The 18113-nt window shown below is 41.1% G+C and overlaps 1 protein-coding gene across 4 annotated transcripts in view; it reads right to left on the reverse strand.

Moving 5' to 3' along the window:
* Positions 1-3458: 3458 nt before the first annotated feature.
* Positions 3459-18113, reverse strand: part of ACAA2 (acetyl-CoA acyltransferase 2) — a 46524-nt gene continuing 31869 nt past the window's right edge. For 3 of the 4 annotated variants that reach the window (XM_019937041.3, XM_073790709.1, XM_019937038.3), the window contains 3 exons: positions 17127-17197; positions 7752-7906; positions 3459-6526 (listed from right to left, as the gene is read on the reverse strand). In XM_019937041.3, the coding sequence (XP_019792600.1) occupies positions 6442-6526; positions 7752-7906; positions 17127-17197 (311 nt within the window). In that variant the 3' untranslated portion in view covers positions 3459-6441. Of the gene's footprint in view, positions 6553-7751; positions 7907-17126; positions 17198-18113 lie in introns of all 4 variants that reach the window. The other variant, XM_073790710.1, reaches the window with a different exon arrangement.

An 18113-nucleotide genomic window follows, 5' to 3' on the forward strand; every position in this document is an offset into this window, starting at 1 on the left:
GCAGCAAGCACCGTTAGAATCTCCCCGTTTTCTACCCCTTCTCTCTTGAAAACACACGGGCACACAGGTGTGTATGACCAGGCGCACAGCCACTTCCGTGATCATCTGTGGAGACAGAAGAGGTAAATTGTATGTGAGCAGCTACTTGCTGCTTGCTCTACCTCTCTGTGACTCTGAGAAAAATCTCTCGTGCTTCAGTTTCTTCAATCATCACCCATCCATTTATCCATCCCCACAACATTACTGTGCGCCTATTTTGTGCCAGGCACTGTGCTGGGCACATGAAGTCCTTGCCTTCTTGGAATTTACAGTTTAACAAGGGAGACGGACGATAAACAATCTAATAACGGAATACAAGCTCAGAAGAGTTCCATAAAGGTCTGGGGAGAGGAACTTAGGGGGAACAGAGAACACCTGCCTAAAGAGAGAGCATCTGAGACTTGATGGACGAGTAGGGAAGGTCCTGTCCTGGGAAGGCAGAGGAAACAGCATTGCAGGCAGAGGGGAGATCTGACACAGTCCTAAAGGATGAGCAAGCATGGCATGTGAGGAGCCCAAAGAAAGGCAACATCTGTGAAGCACGGGCAGCCAGAGGAACAGTCTGAGCTCAGGTTAGAGGCAAGTGGAGGCCAGACCTCCTCAGGGGTTGGGGGTCACCATGAGCAGGCCACGGTGGGAAAAGGGTCTGGATTTTATTCCGAGCGTGATATAAATCTGTTTCAGGGCTTTAGAGAAGGGTGACCTAATACAATTCGTGTTTTTAAAAGATGCCCCTGGCAGCTTTCTAGAGAATGATGGAAGAGGGGCCAGAATGGAGGTGGGCTCTTGTAATCCAGGCAAGTGATTCTGGTAGCTTGGAGCAAAGTGGTGGAGGTGGAGAGAAGAAGTGGGTGGATTTGAGCTACATTCTGAAAGAATTGATAAATCTTGCGGATGGGCTGGATATGAGGGGTGAGGGAGAGGGTGGAATCAAGGAAACGCCCAGATCTCTGACCTGAAGTACTGGAATTGAGGAAGAAAGGACTTGAAGGAGGAGAGGGTTTCGTGAGAGAAATAAATGTCTAGAGGGCAGTTAGGTACAGGAGTCTGCAGCTAGAGGACAGACCAGTGTCGGGATGTAAACATGATGAGTCCTGTGACTCGGGATGGCATCACCAGGGAGAGCACACCCCCCCACCAAGGACCAATTCTGAAAAACTCACGAGCAGAGGTTTAGTAGAGGAACAGCTGCAAAAACAGACCAAAGGGACAATTACCTGTGTCATGTTTGGGAGAGGTCAAAGAAGATGAGGACAGAAAAGTTTCACTAGATTTGGCAATGTGAAGGCGGTTGGTGACATTCGCAAGAACAGTGAAGTGGTGGAGGCAGAGCCAGGTTAGCGTGGTTTGAAGAATGAGTCAACTATTCGTGAATTTCTTAGCAACATTAGGAGTAGAAGGAAACTTCCTGACTTTGATAAAGTGCACCTATCTGCCACCTATTGTAAGGATCACACTGAATGGTGAACTAATATGAACATTTCTAGGTTTGTTTTTTTTTTCCCTCCCAACATTGCATTAGAGGTCCCAGCCTAATGCAAAAGGGCGATAAAAATAAATGAGATATCGTCTACATGATTAGAACTAATAAAAGGGTTTGGGCAAGCTGCCTAGATACATAATACCCCAAAGCTATTCATTAGCAATACCCAAGTAGAAAATAAAATAGAAAAAAATCTCATAAAATAAATCCTACTCAAGACTTTCATGGGGAAAAGTGATAAACCTTTACCAAAACTGTGCTGGGAGATTCCCTAGGAGGGGGCTCTTTTCGGCTATTTGCTCAGTGACAATCTCTGTTGACGTGACCTAGGGAGCAGGTATCTGATACAGAATGAAGAAAAAGTTATTGGTATTCTGGTCATGGAACCATGAGGTCCTTGGCCAACTAGATGCTAAAGTTTCCGAGAATCAAGACATGATCTAATGATTTTTTAAAAGGTGACAGAGGCAGTGATAATACAGTCACTGGAGGAAGGACCCGAGCATGAAGCCGGTAGACAGAAATAAAGAGAGCAGCGGGGTGGTATCATTAATCAACACGAACCTCAAAAGAGCACAGGGTTCTGCAAAAGGGAGGGGATGACTGCTCTGGGGGCAGCGTGGAGGGCAGCAAGGCCGCTGACCCACACGCAGACCTGAGACTGTGGGGCAGGAGAGAGACGAGGCTTATCCTTGAGGTGTGCTGAAGACATCCTTGTTTATGAGGAGCTCATGCTTTGAAGAATTAGTAGCAGTCATATTTGTACTACTACATCCATCTCACCTTCCCAGCCTCTCCCCTGATCCTCAATATTGGTCTATATATAATCTCAGCAGGAGAATTTAGAAAGCTGAATACTTTCATATTAAAATGTGTGTGTGTGTCTCTGTGTGTGTGTGTGTGTGTGTGTGTGTGTGTGTGTACATGTACCCATGTATGTGTATGAACAAACAGAACGGGGAGGTGACATGAGAAGGGGATGGTTGGATTTAGGGTTAAAGGAGGATTTTTTAACAGTAGCACTCCTGACATTTTGGGGCCTGATAATCCTTTGCTGGAGGGGCTGTCCTGTGTGTTGCAGGATGTTTTAGCAGCAGCCCTGGCCTCTACCCACCAGGTGTCAGTCGCACCCCCTCCCCAGTCATGACAACCAACGAACCTCCAGATATTGCCAAATGTCCCCTGGGGAGAGGTGTGCAGAACAGGACATAATTTAGGTAAACTGGGAAAGTTAAAGGAGAGGGATGAAATCCAGGCAAAACTTTGTTGTCTTCAGTCTGTGGCTTCTCTAAATTTTAGCGTAAACCCATTGGTTTATAATAGCTACTTTCTACTGACTCACTTGCCCCATTTTAGTTGGCTAGTGTAATAAACATTAATGACAACATTCCTTTCTGACTGCTGGGAAGTGCTGGTGGAGGGGGAGAAGGGGTGACACAGGCCTTCTTCTGAGACTTGACTTGTAGCCTTTCTCAACTCCACATTTTCCATGTACAGATATGGTTCTTAAAATAAACATAAATCTTCCTTAAGGAAGCTATGCTCCGATTCAAATGTATTTGAGGAGTTATAATACATAACCAGCACTGTCTTTATTCAAGGGAAAAATCAATCTAATATGATATTGTTTATTAATATCAAGACTAAATTCAGTAATTTTGCTCCTTGGGCATTTATCTCAGAATGAATTATGAAACGTCACTCAACACACAAATTGAACTGGGTTTCAAAATTTTTTAAATTTTTTTAATTTAAAAAAATACAGGACAACTCAACAACAAAAAATAAAAAATTCAATTTAAAAAATGGGCAAAGGACTTAGATATTTCTCCAAAAAAGATATATGAATGGCCAACAATCATAGGAAAAGATGCTCAACATCACTAATAATTAGGAAAAGCAACTCAAGACCACAGTGAGATATCACTTCATACTATTTTTTTTTTGAATTTTATTTATTTTTTTATACAGCAGGTTCTTATTAGTTATCTGTTTTATACATATTAGTGTATATATGTCCATCCCAGTCTCCCAATTCATCCCACCACCACCCCTCCCCCACCACTTTCCCCCATCGGTGTCCATACGTTTGTTCTCTACATCTGTGTCTCTATTTCTGCCCTGCAAACCAGTTCATCTGTACCATTTTTCTAGGTTCCACATATATGAGTTAGTATACGACATTTGTTTTTCTCTTTCTGACTTACTTCACTCTGTATGGCAGTCTCTAGATCCATCCACGTCTCTACAAATGACCCAATTTCATTCCTTTTTATGGCTGAGTAATATTCCATTGTATATATGTACCACAACTTCTTTATCCATTTATCTGTCGATGGGCATTTAGGTTGCTTTCATGATCTGGCTATTGTAAATAGTGCTGCAAGGAACAATGTGGTGCATGTGTCTTTTTGAATTATGGTTTTCTCTGGCTATATGTCCAGTAATGTGATTGCTGGGTCATATGGTAATTCTAGTTTAATTTTTTTAAGGAACCTCCATACTGTTCTCCATAGTGGCTGTATCAATTTACATTCCCACTAACAGTGCAAGAGGGTTCCCTTTTCTCCACACCCTCTCCAGCACTTGTTGTTTGTAGATTTTCTGATGATGCCCATTCTAACTGGTGTGAGGTGATACCTCACTGTAGTTTTTTTTTTTTTTTTTTTGCAGTACGCAGGTCTCTCACTGTTGTGGCCTTTCCCGTTGTGGAGCACAGGCTCCGGACACGCAGGCTCAGCGGCCATGGCTCATGGGCCTAGCCGCTCCGCGGCATGTGGGATCTTCCCGGGCCGGGGCATGAACCCGTGTCCCCTACATCGGCAGGCGGACTCTCAACCACTGCGCCACCAGGGAATCCCCACGTAGTTGTTTTTCTGGGGTTTTATCTTGTTCCTTCATCTGGTACATAACCCTATGCCTTTTCATTTTGTCTCTCTGTAAATGTGGTTTTTGTTCCACAGGCTGCAGGACTGCAGTTCTTCTTGCTTCTGCTGTCTGCCCTCTGGTGGATGAGGCTATCTAAGAGGCTTGTGCCAGTTTCCTGATGGGAGGGACTGGTGGTGGGTAGTGCTGGCTGTTGCTCTGGTGGGAAGAGCTCAGTAAAACTTTAATCTGCTTGTCTGCTAATGGGTGGGGCTGGGTTCCCTCCCTTTTGGTTGTTTGGCCTGAGGTGACCCAACACTGGAGCCCACCTGGCTCTTTGGTGGGGCTAATGGAGGACTCTGGGAGGACTCACGCTGAGGAGTACTTCTCAGAACTTCTGCTGCCAGTGTGTCCTTGTCCTCACGGTGAGACACAGCCACTCCCCGCCTCTGCAGGAGACCCTCCAACAATAGTAGGTATGTCTGGTTTAGTCTCCTATGGGGTCACTGCTCCTTCCCTTGGGTCCCGATGCGCACACTACTTTGTGTGTGCCCTCCAAGAGAGGAATCTCTGTTTCCCCCAGTCCTGTCGAAGTCCTGCAATCAAATTCTGCTAGCCTTCAAAGTCTGATTCTCTAGGAATTCCTCCTCCCGTTGCCGGACCTCCAGGTTGGGAAGCCCGACGTGGGGCTCAGGACCTTCACTCCGGTGGGTGGACTTCTGTGGTATAAGTGTTCTCCAGTTTGTGAGTCGCCCACCCAGCAGGTATGGGATTTGATTTTATTGTGATTGCACCCTTCCTACCGTCTCATTGTGGCTTCTCCTTTGTCTTTGGATGTGAGGTATTATTTTTGGTGAGTTCCAGTGTCTTCCTGTCGATGATTGTTCAGCAGTTAGTTGTGATTCCAGTGCCCTCACAAGAGGGAGTGAGTGCACATCCTTCTACTCCACCATCTTGAACCAATCCTCCCACCTCATACTAATTAAGATGGCTATTATAAAAAAGAAACAGAAAACAGCAAGTATTGGTGAGGATGTGGAAAAATTTAAACCCTTGTGCGATAATGGTGGGAGTGTAAAATAGTATAGCTGCTATGGAAAACAGTATGGCAATTCCTTTAAATATTAAAAACAGAATTATCATACGATTCAGGAATTCCACTTCTCAGTATATACCTGAAAGAACTGAAAGCAAGGCCATGAATACATATCTGTACACCCATGTTTAGAGCAGCATTACTCACAATAGCCAAGAGGTGGTAGCAACCCAAATGTCCATCAGCAGATGAGAGAAAAAACAAAATGTGGTTATCCATCTATCTATCTATAATGCAATATTATTCAGCCTTAAAAAAGAAGAAAATTCTGACACATGATACAACATGGATGAACTTGAGAACATTATGCTATGTGCAATAAGCCAGGCACAAAAGGACAAGTGCTGTATGATTCCACTTATATGAGGGACCTGTTGGAGTCAGCTGCAGAGAGACAGAAAGCAGAAGGTGGTTGCCAAGGGCTGCAGAGAGGGAGGAATGGGGAGTTGTTTAATGGGTGTAGAGTTTCAGTTCTCCAAGATGAAAAGAGTTCTGGAGATGCATTGTGGTGATGGTTGCATAACAATGTGAATGTATTTAACGCCACTGAACTATAGGCTTAAAAATGATTAAGATGGTAACTTTTATGTTATGTGTATTTTACCTCAATTAAAAATTTAGAAAAATACAAGAAACGATAGGAAAGGATTAGCTGAAGTTAAGGCAGAATTTATTCAATTTCCCTGCAATCATATTATCTAAGACATAAGCGGTGGTTATTTGGCAAGGATACAATTCCATTTAAGGCCTTCTATAGTTGGATTTTAGTTCAGAAATGCAGCATATTTGGTATCTTGTTCATGATAAATGCGTCTTTGCCTCACCATTCCTTGACCAAACTCAATCACTCTCAGTGCAGGGCATGGCATGACCTTCACAGCTTCTCTGAAGGTCACCTGGCGTACTGTGGCCTGGTCAAGTCATGTGAGCGTGGACGAGGGCAGGCTCCCTGCTCTCCTCAAGCTGTGTTCTCAATGATGACCGCAATTCCTTGGCCCCCTCCAATGCAGGCTGATCCTACAGCGTATTTTCCACCCCGACGCCTAAGAAAGAAAGCAGTGGCTGAAATCTACTTGAATAAAGAATGGACAGAATTAGATAATTAAGTAAATAGTATTTATAATGGTCACATTTGCATTATTCATTCTTGTTCAGCTCATTAGCTCAATCTTTTTTCCAGTCCTCAATATTGGAGAAAAGAGGAGAAAGAATTTGGAAAGCTGGATAGTCTTATTTTTTTAAAAAAAGTAGTAACAAAGAAGAGGGAGGCTGAAACAAATATAAAAGCTTAGGCTGCTGTGAGGAAGGAGTGACGACAGGAGGTAATTGGGATAAACTGGAAGTTGAAGAAGGGGGAGTAAATACTCAGCCCCTTTGGTTTATTTGTTTTAGATTTTTATGAACCTTAGAATAAGTATAATTACTGAAGTTCATCCATATGAAAGGTCAGATAATTTAGAAACATTTCATGTCCCTTTCATAAAAATCAGACACCTTTAAAGTACCATCTGCTCTCATTCTTCAGTCCTGATAGAATAACCTTGAGAAACCACCAAGGAATTATTTTTTGTGCACATCACTCATTTCATCTCAATCATTAAGTGAAACAGGAGTCCCATTTACCTTAACCTCACAGGGGGGCAGAGTGATTTTCTGCCCTGACATATTTGGTTTTGTTTGCAATTTCCCTACTAACAGAGCAAAATGATCCAAAATACACAGTACAGAAGGAGGAGCTCTTCCATTAAAACTGAAAAGTATCAAACACACAGAAGGCTCCTCCTGGAACCCTGGAAACAATGAAGGAAAAACTTAGCTCAGACCCAAATTGTCAGTTTTCTTAGGTTTCTTGAATGACAGCACCTAGATCAGGATTTTGTTTTCTTAAATAATTGTGTCTCAGTCCTATAACTGGCACTAGAATGCAAGTGCCATGAGAACAAGGGCCTCATCACGGGTTCGCTGCTCTGCACCAGCACCAGGGATGGGCCCAGATGTACACTAGGCCCTCAGTGAACACGTGCTGAGTGGCTGCACTGCGAATGTGAGTAAGAGCGAGCATCCCAAGAGCAGAGGCACCAACAAGTCAACTGAGTCATCTATAAGGTCTACTGAAAAAGGGGTCTCCAAATAACCTGTTCCTGGTGAGAAGTAGTGCGAGGCGGTACGAAGGAGAATGAAAAATGTTGGATTGTTCTGGGGAAACCCAAATTCGTGCCTTTACACAAAAGATGGCAAATCTGAAAAGCAACAATTTCTAGCACGTACCTTAATTCATGAACCAGGTGTGCAGTAATCCTTGATCCAGATCCCCCTAATGGGTGACCCAAAGCAATGGCCCCTCCATTCACATTGGTTTTACTTCGGTCAAGATCCAAACTCTTTTCAACTGCCAAGTACTGGGGAGCAAAAGCTTCATTCACCTTAAAACAATCAAAACATTAATAAAAATGCTTATTCACAAACTTATTTCTGAGAACTGTCCAGTCCTGTCAATGGCTAATTATCCTGTTTTTTTTCCTACTTAAATTACATTGCAAGGTTATTTTAATTTATCTTCAATCATTCTTTGTAAAGATAACAGGTTTGAAAACAGGTATATTTACTAAGTGATACTTTTTTTTTTTTTTTTGTGGTATGCGGGCCTCTCACTGTCGTGGCCTCTCCTGTTGCAGAGCACAGGCTCCGGACGCGCAGGCTCAGTGGCCATGGCTCATGGGCCCAGCCGCTCCGCGGCATGTGGGATCCTCCCGGACCGGGGCATGAACCCGTGTCCCCTGCATCGGCAGGCGGAATCTCAACCACTGCGCCACCAGGGAAGCCCTACTAAGTGATACTTTAAGTGTAATATAGCCCTTAGAGAAAAGAAATCCTCAGTGATACTATAAACGGATACTGGACTACAGGCTGTAGGATACTGTAGAAAGCCCACAGGTTCTGCAGCTAGATGGACAGTTCAAATCTTGGCTATATGGATATTTTTTAAACTCTCTTGACACTCAAATTTCTTCAGTGGTAAAATGTGACTGTCGTATCATCTTAAGAGTTATTGTTAAGGTTAAGTGAAATCATGGGTATTAAGTGTTTAGTGTATTATCTGACACAAGCAAGTATTCAATAAATAGTTGCTATTATTATTACTACTACTCAGTACTACTAGCCACACTTCCAAGAAACTGATAGACAATAAAGAATAAACCGTCAGGGGGGACAGCTTCAAGATGGCGGAAGAGTAAGACGTGGAGCTCACCTTCACCTCCACAAATACATCAAAAATACATCTACATGTGGAACAGCTCCTACAGAACACCCACTGAACACTGGCAAAAGACCTCAGACCTCCCAAAAGGCAAGAAAATACCCATGTACTGGGTAGGGTAAAAGCAAAAAGAAAAAACAGAGACAAAAGAATAGGGATGGGACCTGCACCTCTGGGAGGGAGCTGTGAAGGAGGAAAAGTTTCCACACACTAGGAAGACCCTTCACTGGCAGAGACCAGGGATGGGTGGGGGGAAAGCTTCAGAGCCGCGGAGGAGAGCGCAGCAACAGCGGTGCAGTGGGCAAAGCGGAGAGATTCCCGCACAGAGGATCGGTACTGACCAGCTCTCACCAGCCTGAGAGGCTTGTCTGCTCACCCACCGGGACGGGTGGTGGCTGGGAGCTGAGGATCAGGCTTCAGAGGTCAGATCCCAGGGAGTGGACTGGGGTTGGCTGCGTGAACACAGCCTGAAGGGGGCTAGTGCGCCACAGCTAGACGGGAGGGAGTCCAGGAAAATGTCTGGAACTGCCTAAGAGGCAAGAGAGCATTGTTTCAGGGTGCGCGAGGAGAGGGGATTCAGAGCACCGCCTAAACAAGCTCCAGAGATGGGCATGAGCCGTGGCTATCAGCGTGGACCGCAGAGACGGGCATGAGATGCTAAGGCTGCTGCTGCAGCCACGAAGAATCCTGTGTGCGAGCACAGGTCACTCTACACACCTCCCCACCTGGGAGCCTGTGCAGCCTGCCACTCCCAGGGTCCTGTGATCCAGGGACAACGTCTCCAGGAGAACACAGGTCGTGCCTCAGGCTATGACAATGTCACGCTGGCCTCTGCCACTGCAGGCTCGCCCCGCATTCTGTACCCCTCCCTTCCCTTGGCCTAATCAGTTGCTAGGTTAACCCCGTCCTGTCTGGGCGGGGAACAGATGCCCTCAGGTGACCTACACGCAGAGGTGGGGCCAAATCCAAAGCTGAACCTGGAAGCTGTGCGAACAAAGAAGAGAAAGGGAAATCTATCCCAGCAGCCTCAGGAGCAGCAGATTAAATCTCCACAATTAAATTGATGTACACTTCATCTATGGAATACCTGAATAGACAACGAAACATCCCAAAATTGAGGTGGTGGACTTTGGGATCAACTGTAGACTTGGGGGTTTGCTTTCTGCATCTAATTTGTTTCTGGTTTTATGTTTATCTTAGTTTAGTATTTAGAGCATATTATCATTTGGAGATTTGCTTATTGATTGGGTTGCTCTTTTCCTTTTTTTTAAATATATATTTTTTTCCTTTTTCTCCTTGTGTTAGTGTGTATGTATATGCTTCTTTGTGTGATTTTGTCTGTACAGCTTTGCTTCTACCATTTGTCCTAGGGTTCTTTCTGTCTGTCCATTTTGTTTGTTTTGTATAGTTTTTAGCGCTTGTTATCATTGGTGGATTTGTTTTTTGGTTTGGTTGCTCTCTGTTTCTTTTTAAACTACTTTTAAATTTTTTTATTTTTAATAATTAAAAAAATTTTATTTTATTGTATTCTTTCTTTCTTTCATTATTCCTTTCTTTCTCTCTCTCTCTCTTTTCCCTCCCTCCCTCCCTCTCTTTCTCTCTCTCTCATTCTCTTTCTTTCTTTCTTTTTTTCCTCCATTTTCTTCTGAGCTGGGTGGCTGACAGAGTCTTGGTGCTCCAGCTGGGTGTCACGTCTGAGCCTCTGAGGTGGGAGAGCTGAGTTCAGGACATTGGTCCACCAGAGACCTCCCAGCTCCATGTAATATCAAACGGCAAAAGCTCTCCCAGAGATCTCCATCTCAATGTTAAGACCCAGCTCCACTCAAAAACCAGCAAGCTACAGTGCTGGACACCCTAGGACAAACAACTAGCAAGAGAGGAACAAAACCCTGCCCATTAGCAGAGAGGCTGCCTAAAATCATAATAAGTCCACAGACACCCCAAAACACACCACCAGACGCGTCCTGCCCACCAGAAAGACAAGATCGAGCCTCATCCACCAGAACAAAGGCACCAGTCCCCTCCACCAGGAAGCCTACACAACCCACTGAACCAACATTAGCCACTAGGGGCAGACACCAAAAACAACGGGAACTAAGAACCTGCAGCCTATGAAAAGGAGACCCCAAAACACAGTAAGCTAAGCAAAATGACAAGACAGAGAAAGACACAGCAGATGAAGGAGCAAGGTAAAAATCCAACAGACCAAACAAATGAAGAGGAAATAGGCAGTCTACCTGAAAAAGAATTCAGAGTAATGATAGTAAAGATGATCTAAAATCTTGGAAATAGAATGGAGAAAATACAAGAAATGTTTAACAAGAACCTAGAAGAACTAAAGAGCAAACAAACAATGATGAAGAACACAATAAATGAAATTAAAAATTCTCTAGAAGGAATCAATAGCAGAATAACTGAGGCAGAAGAATAGATAAGTGACCTGGAAGATAAAATAGTGGAAATAACTGCCTCAGGGCAGAATAAACAAAAAAGAATGAAAAGAATTGAGGACAGTCTCAGAGACCTCTAGGATAACATTAAACACACCAACATTCAAATTATAGGGGTCCCAGAAGAAGGAGAGAAAAAGAAAGGGACTGAGAAAATATTTGAAGAGATTATAGTTGAAAACTTCCCTAATGTGGGAAAGGAAATAGTCAATCAAGTCCAGAAGCACAGAGAGTCCCATACAGGATAAATCTAAGGAGAAACACACCAAGACACATATCAATCAACTAACAAAAATTAAATACAAAGAAAAAATATTAAAAGCAGCAAGGGAAAAGGAACAAATAACATTCAAGAGAATCCCCATAAGATTAACATCTGATCTTTCAGCAGAACCTCTGCAAGCCACAAGGGAGTGGCAGGACATATTTAAAGTGATGAAAGGGAAAAACCTACAACCAAGATTACTCTACCCAGCAATGAAAAGGGAAAAACCTACAACCAAGATTACTCTACCCAGCAATGATCTCATTCAGATTCGATGGAGAAATTTAAACCTTTACAGACAAGCAAAAGCTAAGAGAATTTGGCAACATCAAACCAGCTCTACAACAAATCCTTAAAGAACTTCTCTAGGCAGGAAACACAAGAGAAGGAAAAGACCTACAATAACAAACCCAAAGTAATTAAGAAAATGGTAATAGGAACACACATATCGATAACTACCTTAAATGTAAATGGATTAAATGTTCCAACCAAAAGACATAGATTGGCTGAATGGATACAAAACCAAGACCTGTATATTTGGTGTCTACAAGAGACCCACTTAAGACCTAGGGACACATACAGACTGAAAGTGAGGGGATGGAAAAAGATATTCCATGCAAATGGAAATCAAAAGAAAGCTGGAGTAGCAATCTTCATGTCAGGCAAAACAGACTTTAAAATAAACTCTATTACAAGAGACAAAGAAGGACACTACATAATGATCAAGGGATCAATCCAAGAAGAAGATATAACAATTGTAAATATTTATGCACCCAACATAGGAGCACCTCAATACTTAAGGCAAATGCTAACAGCCATAAAAGGGGAAATCGACAGTAATACAATCATACTAGGGGACTTTAACACCTCACTTTCACGAATAGACAGATCATCCAAAATGAAAATAAATAAGGAAACACAAGTTTTAAATGATACATTAAACAAGATGGACTTAATTGATATTTATAGGACATTCCATCCAAAAACAGCAGAATACACTTTCTTCTCAAGTGCTCATGGAACATTCTCCAGGATAGATCATATCTTGGGTCACAAATAAAGCCTTGGTAAACTTAAGAAAATTGAAATCGTATCAAGTATCTTTCAGAGTTTTTTTTTTTTTTTTTTTTTTTTTTTGCGGTACGCGGGCCTCTCACTATTGTGGCCTCTCCTGTTGCGGACCACAGGCTCCGGATGCGCAGGCTCAGCGGCCATGGCTCACGGGCCCAGCTGCTCCGCGGCACGTGGGATCCTCCTGGACCGGGGCACGAACCTGTGTCCCTTGCATCGGCAGGCGGACTCTCAACCACTGTGCCACCGGGGAAGCCCTCAAGTATCTTTTCCAACCACAACGCTGAGACTAGATATCAATTACAGGAAAAAAATCTGTAAAAAATACAAACACATGTAGGCTAAACAATACACTACTAAATAACCAAGAGATCACTGAAGAAATCAGAGGAAGTCAAAAAATACCTAGGAACAAATGACAATGAAAACATGACGACCTAAAACCTACGGGATGCAGCAAAAGCAGTTCTAAGAGGGAAGTATAGCACTACAATCCTACCTCAAGGAACAAGAAACATCTCAAATAAACAACCTAACCTTACACCTAAAGCAATTAGAGAAAGAAAAACAAAAAAACCCCAAAGTTAGCAGAAGGAAAGAAATCATAAAGATCAGATCAGAAATAAATGAAAAAGAAAAGAAGGAAACAATAGCTAAGATCAATAAAACTAAACGCTGGTTCTTTGAGAAGATAAACAAAATTGATAAACCACTAGTCAGACTCACCAAGAAAAAAAGGAAGAAGACTCAAGTCAATAGAATTAGAAATGAAAAAGGAGAAGTAACAACTGACGCTGCAGAAATACAAGGATCATGAGAGATTACTACAAGCAACTATATGCCAATAAAATGGACAACCTGGAAGAAATGGACACATTCTTAGAAATGCACAACCTCCCGAGACTGAACCAGGAAGAAATAGAAAATATAAACAGACCAATCACAAGCACTGAAATTGAAACTGTGATTAAAAATCTTCCAGCAAACAAAAGCCCAGGACCAGATGGCTTCACAGGCGAATTCTATCAAACATTTAGAGAAGAGCTAACCCCTATCCTTCTCAAATGCTTCCAAAATATAGCAGAGGGAGGAACACTCCCAAACTTATTCTATGAGGCCACCATCACCCTGATACCAAAACAGACAAAGATGTTACAAAAAAATAAAACTACAGACCAGTATCACTGATGAACATACATGCAAAAATCCTGAACAAAATACTAGCAAACAGAATCCAACAGCACGTTAAAAGGATCATACACCATGATCAAGTGGGGTTTACCCCAGGAATGCAAGGATTCTTCAATATACACAAATCAATCAATGTGATACACCATATTAACAAATTGAAGGAGAAAAATCATATGATCCTCTCAATAAATGTAGAAAAAACTTTAGACAAAATTCAATACCCATGTATGATAAAAACCTTCCAGAAAGTAGGCATAGAGGGAACTTACCTCAACATAATAAAGGTCATATATGACAAACCCACAGCCAACATCGTTCTCAATGGTGAGAAACTGAAACCATTTCCTCTAAGATCAGGAACAATACAAGGTTGCTCACTCCGCTATCATTCAACATAGTTTTGGAAGTTTTAGTCACAGAGATGAGAGAAGAAAAAGAAATAAAACAAATACAAATCGAAAAGAAGAAGTAAAACTGTCACTGTTTGCTGATGTCATGATACTATACATAGAGAATCCCAAAGATGCTACTAGAAAACTACTAGAGCTAATCAATGAATCTGGTAAAGTAGCAGCATACAAAATTAATGCATAGAAATCTCTTGCATTTCTATACACTAACGCCAAAAAATCTTAAAGAGAAATTAAGGAAACACTCCCATTTACCATTGCAACAAAAAGAATAAAATACCTAGGAATAAACCTACCTAAGGAGACAAAAGAGCTGTATGCAGAAAACTGTAAGACACTGCTGAAAGAAATTAAAGATGATACAAACAGATGGAAAGATATACCATGTTCTTGGATTGGCAGAATCAACATTGTGAAAATGACTATAGTACCCAAAGCAATTCACAGATTCAATGTAATCCCTATCAAACTACCAATGACATTCATCACAGAACTAGAAGAAAAATTTCACAATTTGTATGGAAACACAAAAGACCCCGAACAGCCAAAGCAATCTTGAGAAAGAAAACTGGAGTTGGAGGAATCAGGCTTCCTGACTTCAGACTATACTACAAAGCTACATTAATCAAGGAAGTATGGTACTGGCACAAAACCAGAAATATAGATCAACGGAACAGGATAGAAAGCCCAGAGATAAATCCACACACATATGGTTACCTTATCTTTGATAAAGGAGGCAAGAATATACAATGGAGAAAAGACAGCCTCTTCAATAAGTGGTGCTGGGAAAACTGGATAGCTACATGTAAAAGAATGAAATTAGAACACTCCCTAACACCATAAACAAAAATAAACTCAAAATGGAGTAAACCTAAATGTAAGGCCAGACACTATCAAACTCTTAGAGGAAAACATAGGCAGAACATTCTATGACATACATCACAGCAAGATCCTTTTTGACCCACCTCCCAGACAAATGGAAATAAAAACAAAAATAAATAAATGGGACCTAATGAAACTTAAAAGTTTTTGCACAGCAAAGGAAACCATAAAGAAGACCAAAAGACAACCCTCAGAATGGGAGAAAATTTTTGCAGATGAAGCAACTGACAAAGGATTAATCTCCAAAATATACAAGGAGCTCATGCAGCTCAATATCAAAAGAACAAACAACCCAATCTAAAAATGGGCGGAAGACCTAAATAGAGCTTTCTCCAAAGAAGATATACAGATTGCCAACAAATACATGACTGCTCAACATCACTAATCATTAGAGAAATGCAAATCAAAACTACAATGAGGTATCACCTCACACCACTCAGAATGGCCATCATCAAAAAATCTACAAAGAATAAATGCTGGAGAGTGTGTGGAGGTAAGGGAACCCTCTTGCTCTGTTGGCAGGAATGTAAATTGATACAGCCACTATGGAGAACAGTATGGAGATTCTTTAAAAAACTAAAAATAGAACTAGTATATGACCCAGCAATCCCACTACTGGGCATATACCCTGAGAAAACCATAATTCAAAAAGAGTCATGTACCACAATGTTCACTGCAGCTCTATTTACAGTAGCCAGGACATGGAAGAAACCTAAGTGTCCGGCAACAGATGAATGGATAAAGAAGATGTGGCACATATATACAATGGAATATTACTCAGCCATAAGAAGAAATGAAATTGAGTTATTTGTAGTGAGGTGGATGGACCAAGAGACTGTCATACAGAGTGCATTAAGTCAGAAACAGAAAAACAAATACTGTACGCTAACACATATATATGGAATCTAAAAAAAAAAATTGCTTCTGAAGAACATAGGGGCAGGACAGGAATAAAGACGCAGGAAAAGGGGCAGGACAGGAATAAAGACCTAGGAAAAATGACCTCACGATCATCAGAAGTCCCAAAGACAATCATGTCAGGGTGTTGAGAGCTATGTCTTTGAGTGTTTATACATCTATAAATGGTGATGAACAGCTCTGCGGAGCTGACATATTTCAAGAGTTTTAAGTGTGAAATCTAAAGTCAGAAATTTAATGGTACTTATTTGCTAATACAAATATGGTAATTAAGCAGCCCCCTTTGAAGCTCTGAGCTATGACCACCAAAGAATGGAAGAAGAGATTTAAGGATAAACCATTCATCTGAAACCACAGTTACTTGGTGAGAGATTACCACAGAGGACGTCACACATGTGCCTAGAGTGAAAAGGCCCTTTCTCTATCAGTTTAAATAGAGAGATTTCCTTTGTTATATTAGTTATTTCCCAATATCAAGTAGCTTAATTACCTAAAATTTTCAAATACTCCCCAAATGTAGAATGCATATAATCCATTTTTAAGCATTTTCTTTATCCTTTCTTTTAATTGTACTAAATATTTAAGATGCCTTTGTTTTAAGTTAACATTAAACAAATCATTCTTGCAATAAATTTAAGTTTCCAATGCCAAAAATTATGATAGGTGCGTTCCAAATCAAGCCCCACTATGGTGTAAAAGCCAAAGGTAAGTCTGGGGGATGGGGGTGGTTGTTAACTTGGCAGAAGTGCAAGAATCTTTTAGATTTGGGATCAGATTATTGTTTTTCTATTAGGTCAATTTTTTACCTGTATTTTTTCACTTTAATCCATAAAACAAGGGTAAAGTTACTTATTTCTCACCCACCTTATATAACATTCAATTCAATTCAACAGGAACATTAGTAGTCTAAAATGTTGTAGAATCTTACGACGTCATAAAAAGTTTCTAAGAGTTTATACTTTAGTAGAAGAAGTCAGGCTCTTTTAATTATTCAAATATAAATAAGGCATTTTAATCAGGTATGGCCTGATTATATGCCAATACAGGCATGTAATGAAAGTAATACTTATTTAGATGCACATCATTTGGAAAGTTTAATGGTACTAAAACAAAAAGAGCTATAAAAATCAAACTAAAGCCATTTATGCAATAGAAGTTGGTGGTTTATCTGTGTTGTAAAAAACGTAGAACACTTACTTCCACCAAATCCATATCCTTAAGACTTAGTCCTGTTTTCTTCAGTGCCCCATTGATAGCAGGGACAGGACCTATATAAGAACAAAACCCAATTTCATCTTATAAGTATCAAATTTCTCCTTCTTTACTAATCAGGTAAGTAAGGAGGAAATAAAGTGACAGTTAGTAGCTGAAAATCTTGCCACCCTGATAGCACACAATACTAAATGATATGACAATAAAGAAACAGGAAATGGGACCAGGGTGAAAAGCTGTTTATGCAAGTTGTAGATGAGAGACGTAACATGAAAAGTTCTACCATAAGTGACTTTAAGAGTTCAAACAGCCAAAGGAGTCATATGGGGTTTTGTATAGATCATTCTTTTTTTTTTCTACAAAGTCTTCCTTTATTAATGAACTCCTATTTCCCTCATGGTAATAGTGAGAGATCGAAGCTCATTGGTTCCACAAATTTATATACACGTCTATGTACATACACACATAGGTATTTCTTTGCTCTTTTTTTTAATGTTTGTTTATTTTAGTTTTTATTTAAAAAAATTTTTGGCCTCTTTGTGCAGCTTGTGGGATCTTAGTTCCCCAATCAGGGATTGAACTGGGGCCACAGCAGTGAAAGCGCCAAGTCCTAACCACAGGAGCACCAGGGAATTCCCGTGTATAGATCGTTCTTAATACCAAATGGTAAGGCAGACTGAGTGCTCTCCTGGGATACAAATCATATGTATTCCCAGTACAGAAGTGACTGTGGCTACACTGAATTTTCAGGCCCATTTGGACAAAAGGCAAGAAACAGCAGTAGTATCTGCATATGGGCATAGTAAGATAGGAAGCTACCAGGCACTTGAGGGAAAAGATAGCTGAAGCAAGGAGACGTTTATAACTCCAATGGTAAGCAGAGATTTGAAGTAAAACATAACCCCCACTGAAGAAATGCAAATCCACCTTAAAAAACTTTTGAAATAAACTTTAGCTCCCAGATTTCTGATG

This window comes from Tursiops truncatus, chromosome 13 (assembly GCF_011762595.2).
Source record: "Tursiops truncatus isolate mTurTru1 chromosome 13, mTurTru1.mat.Y, whole genome shotgun sequence".
NCBI lineage: Eukaryota > Metazoa > Chordata > Mammalia > Artiodactyla > Delphinidae > Tursiops > Tursiops truncatus.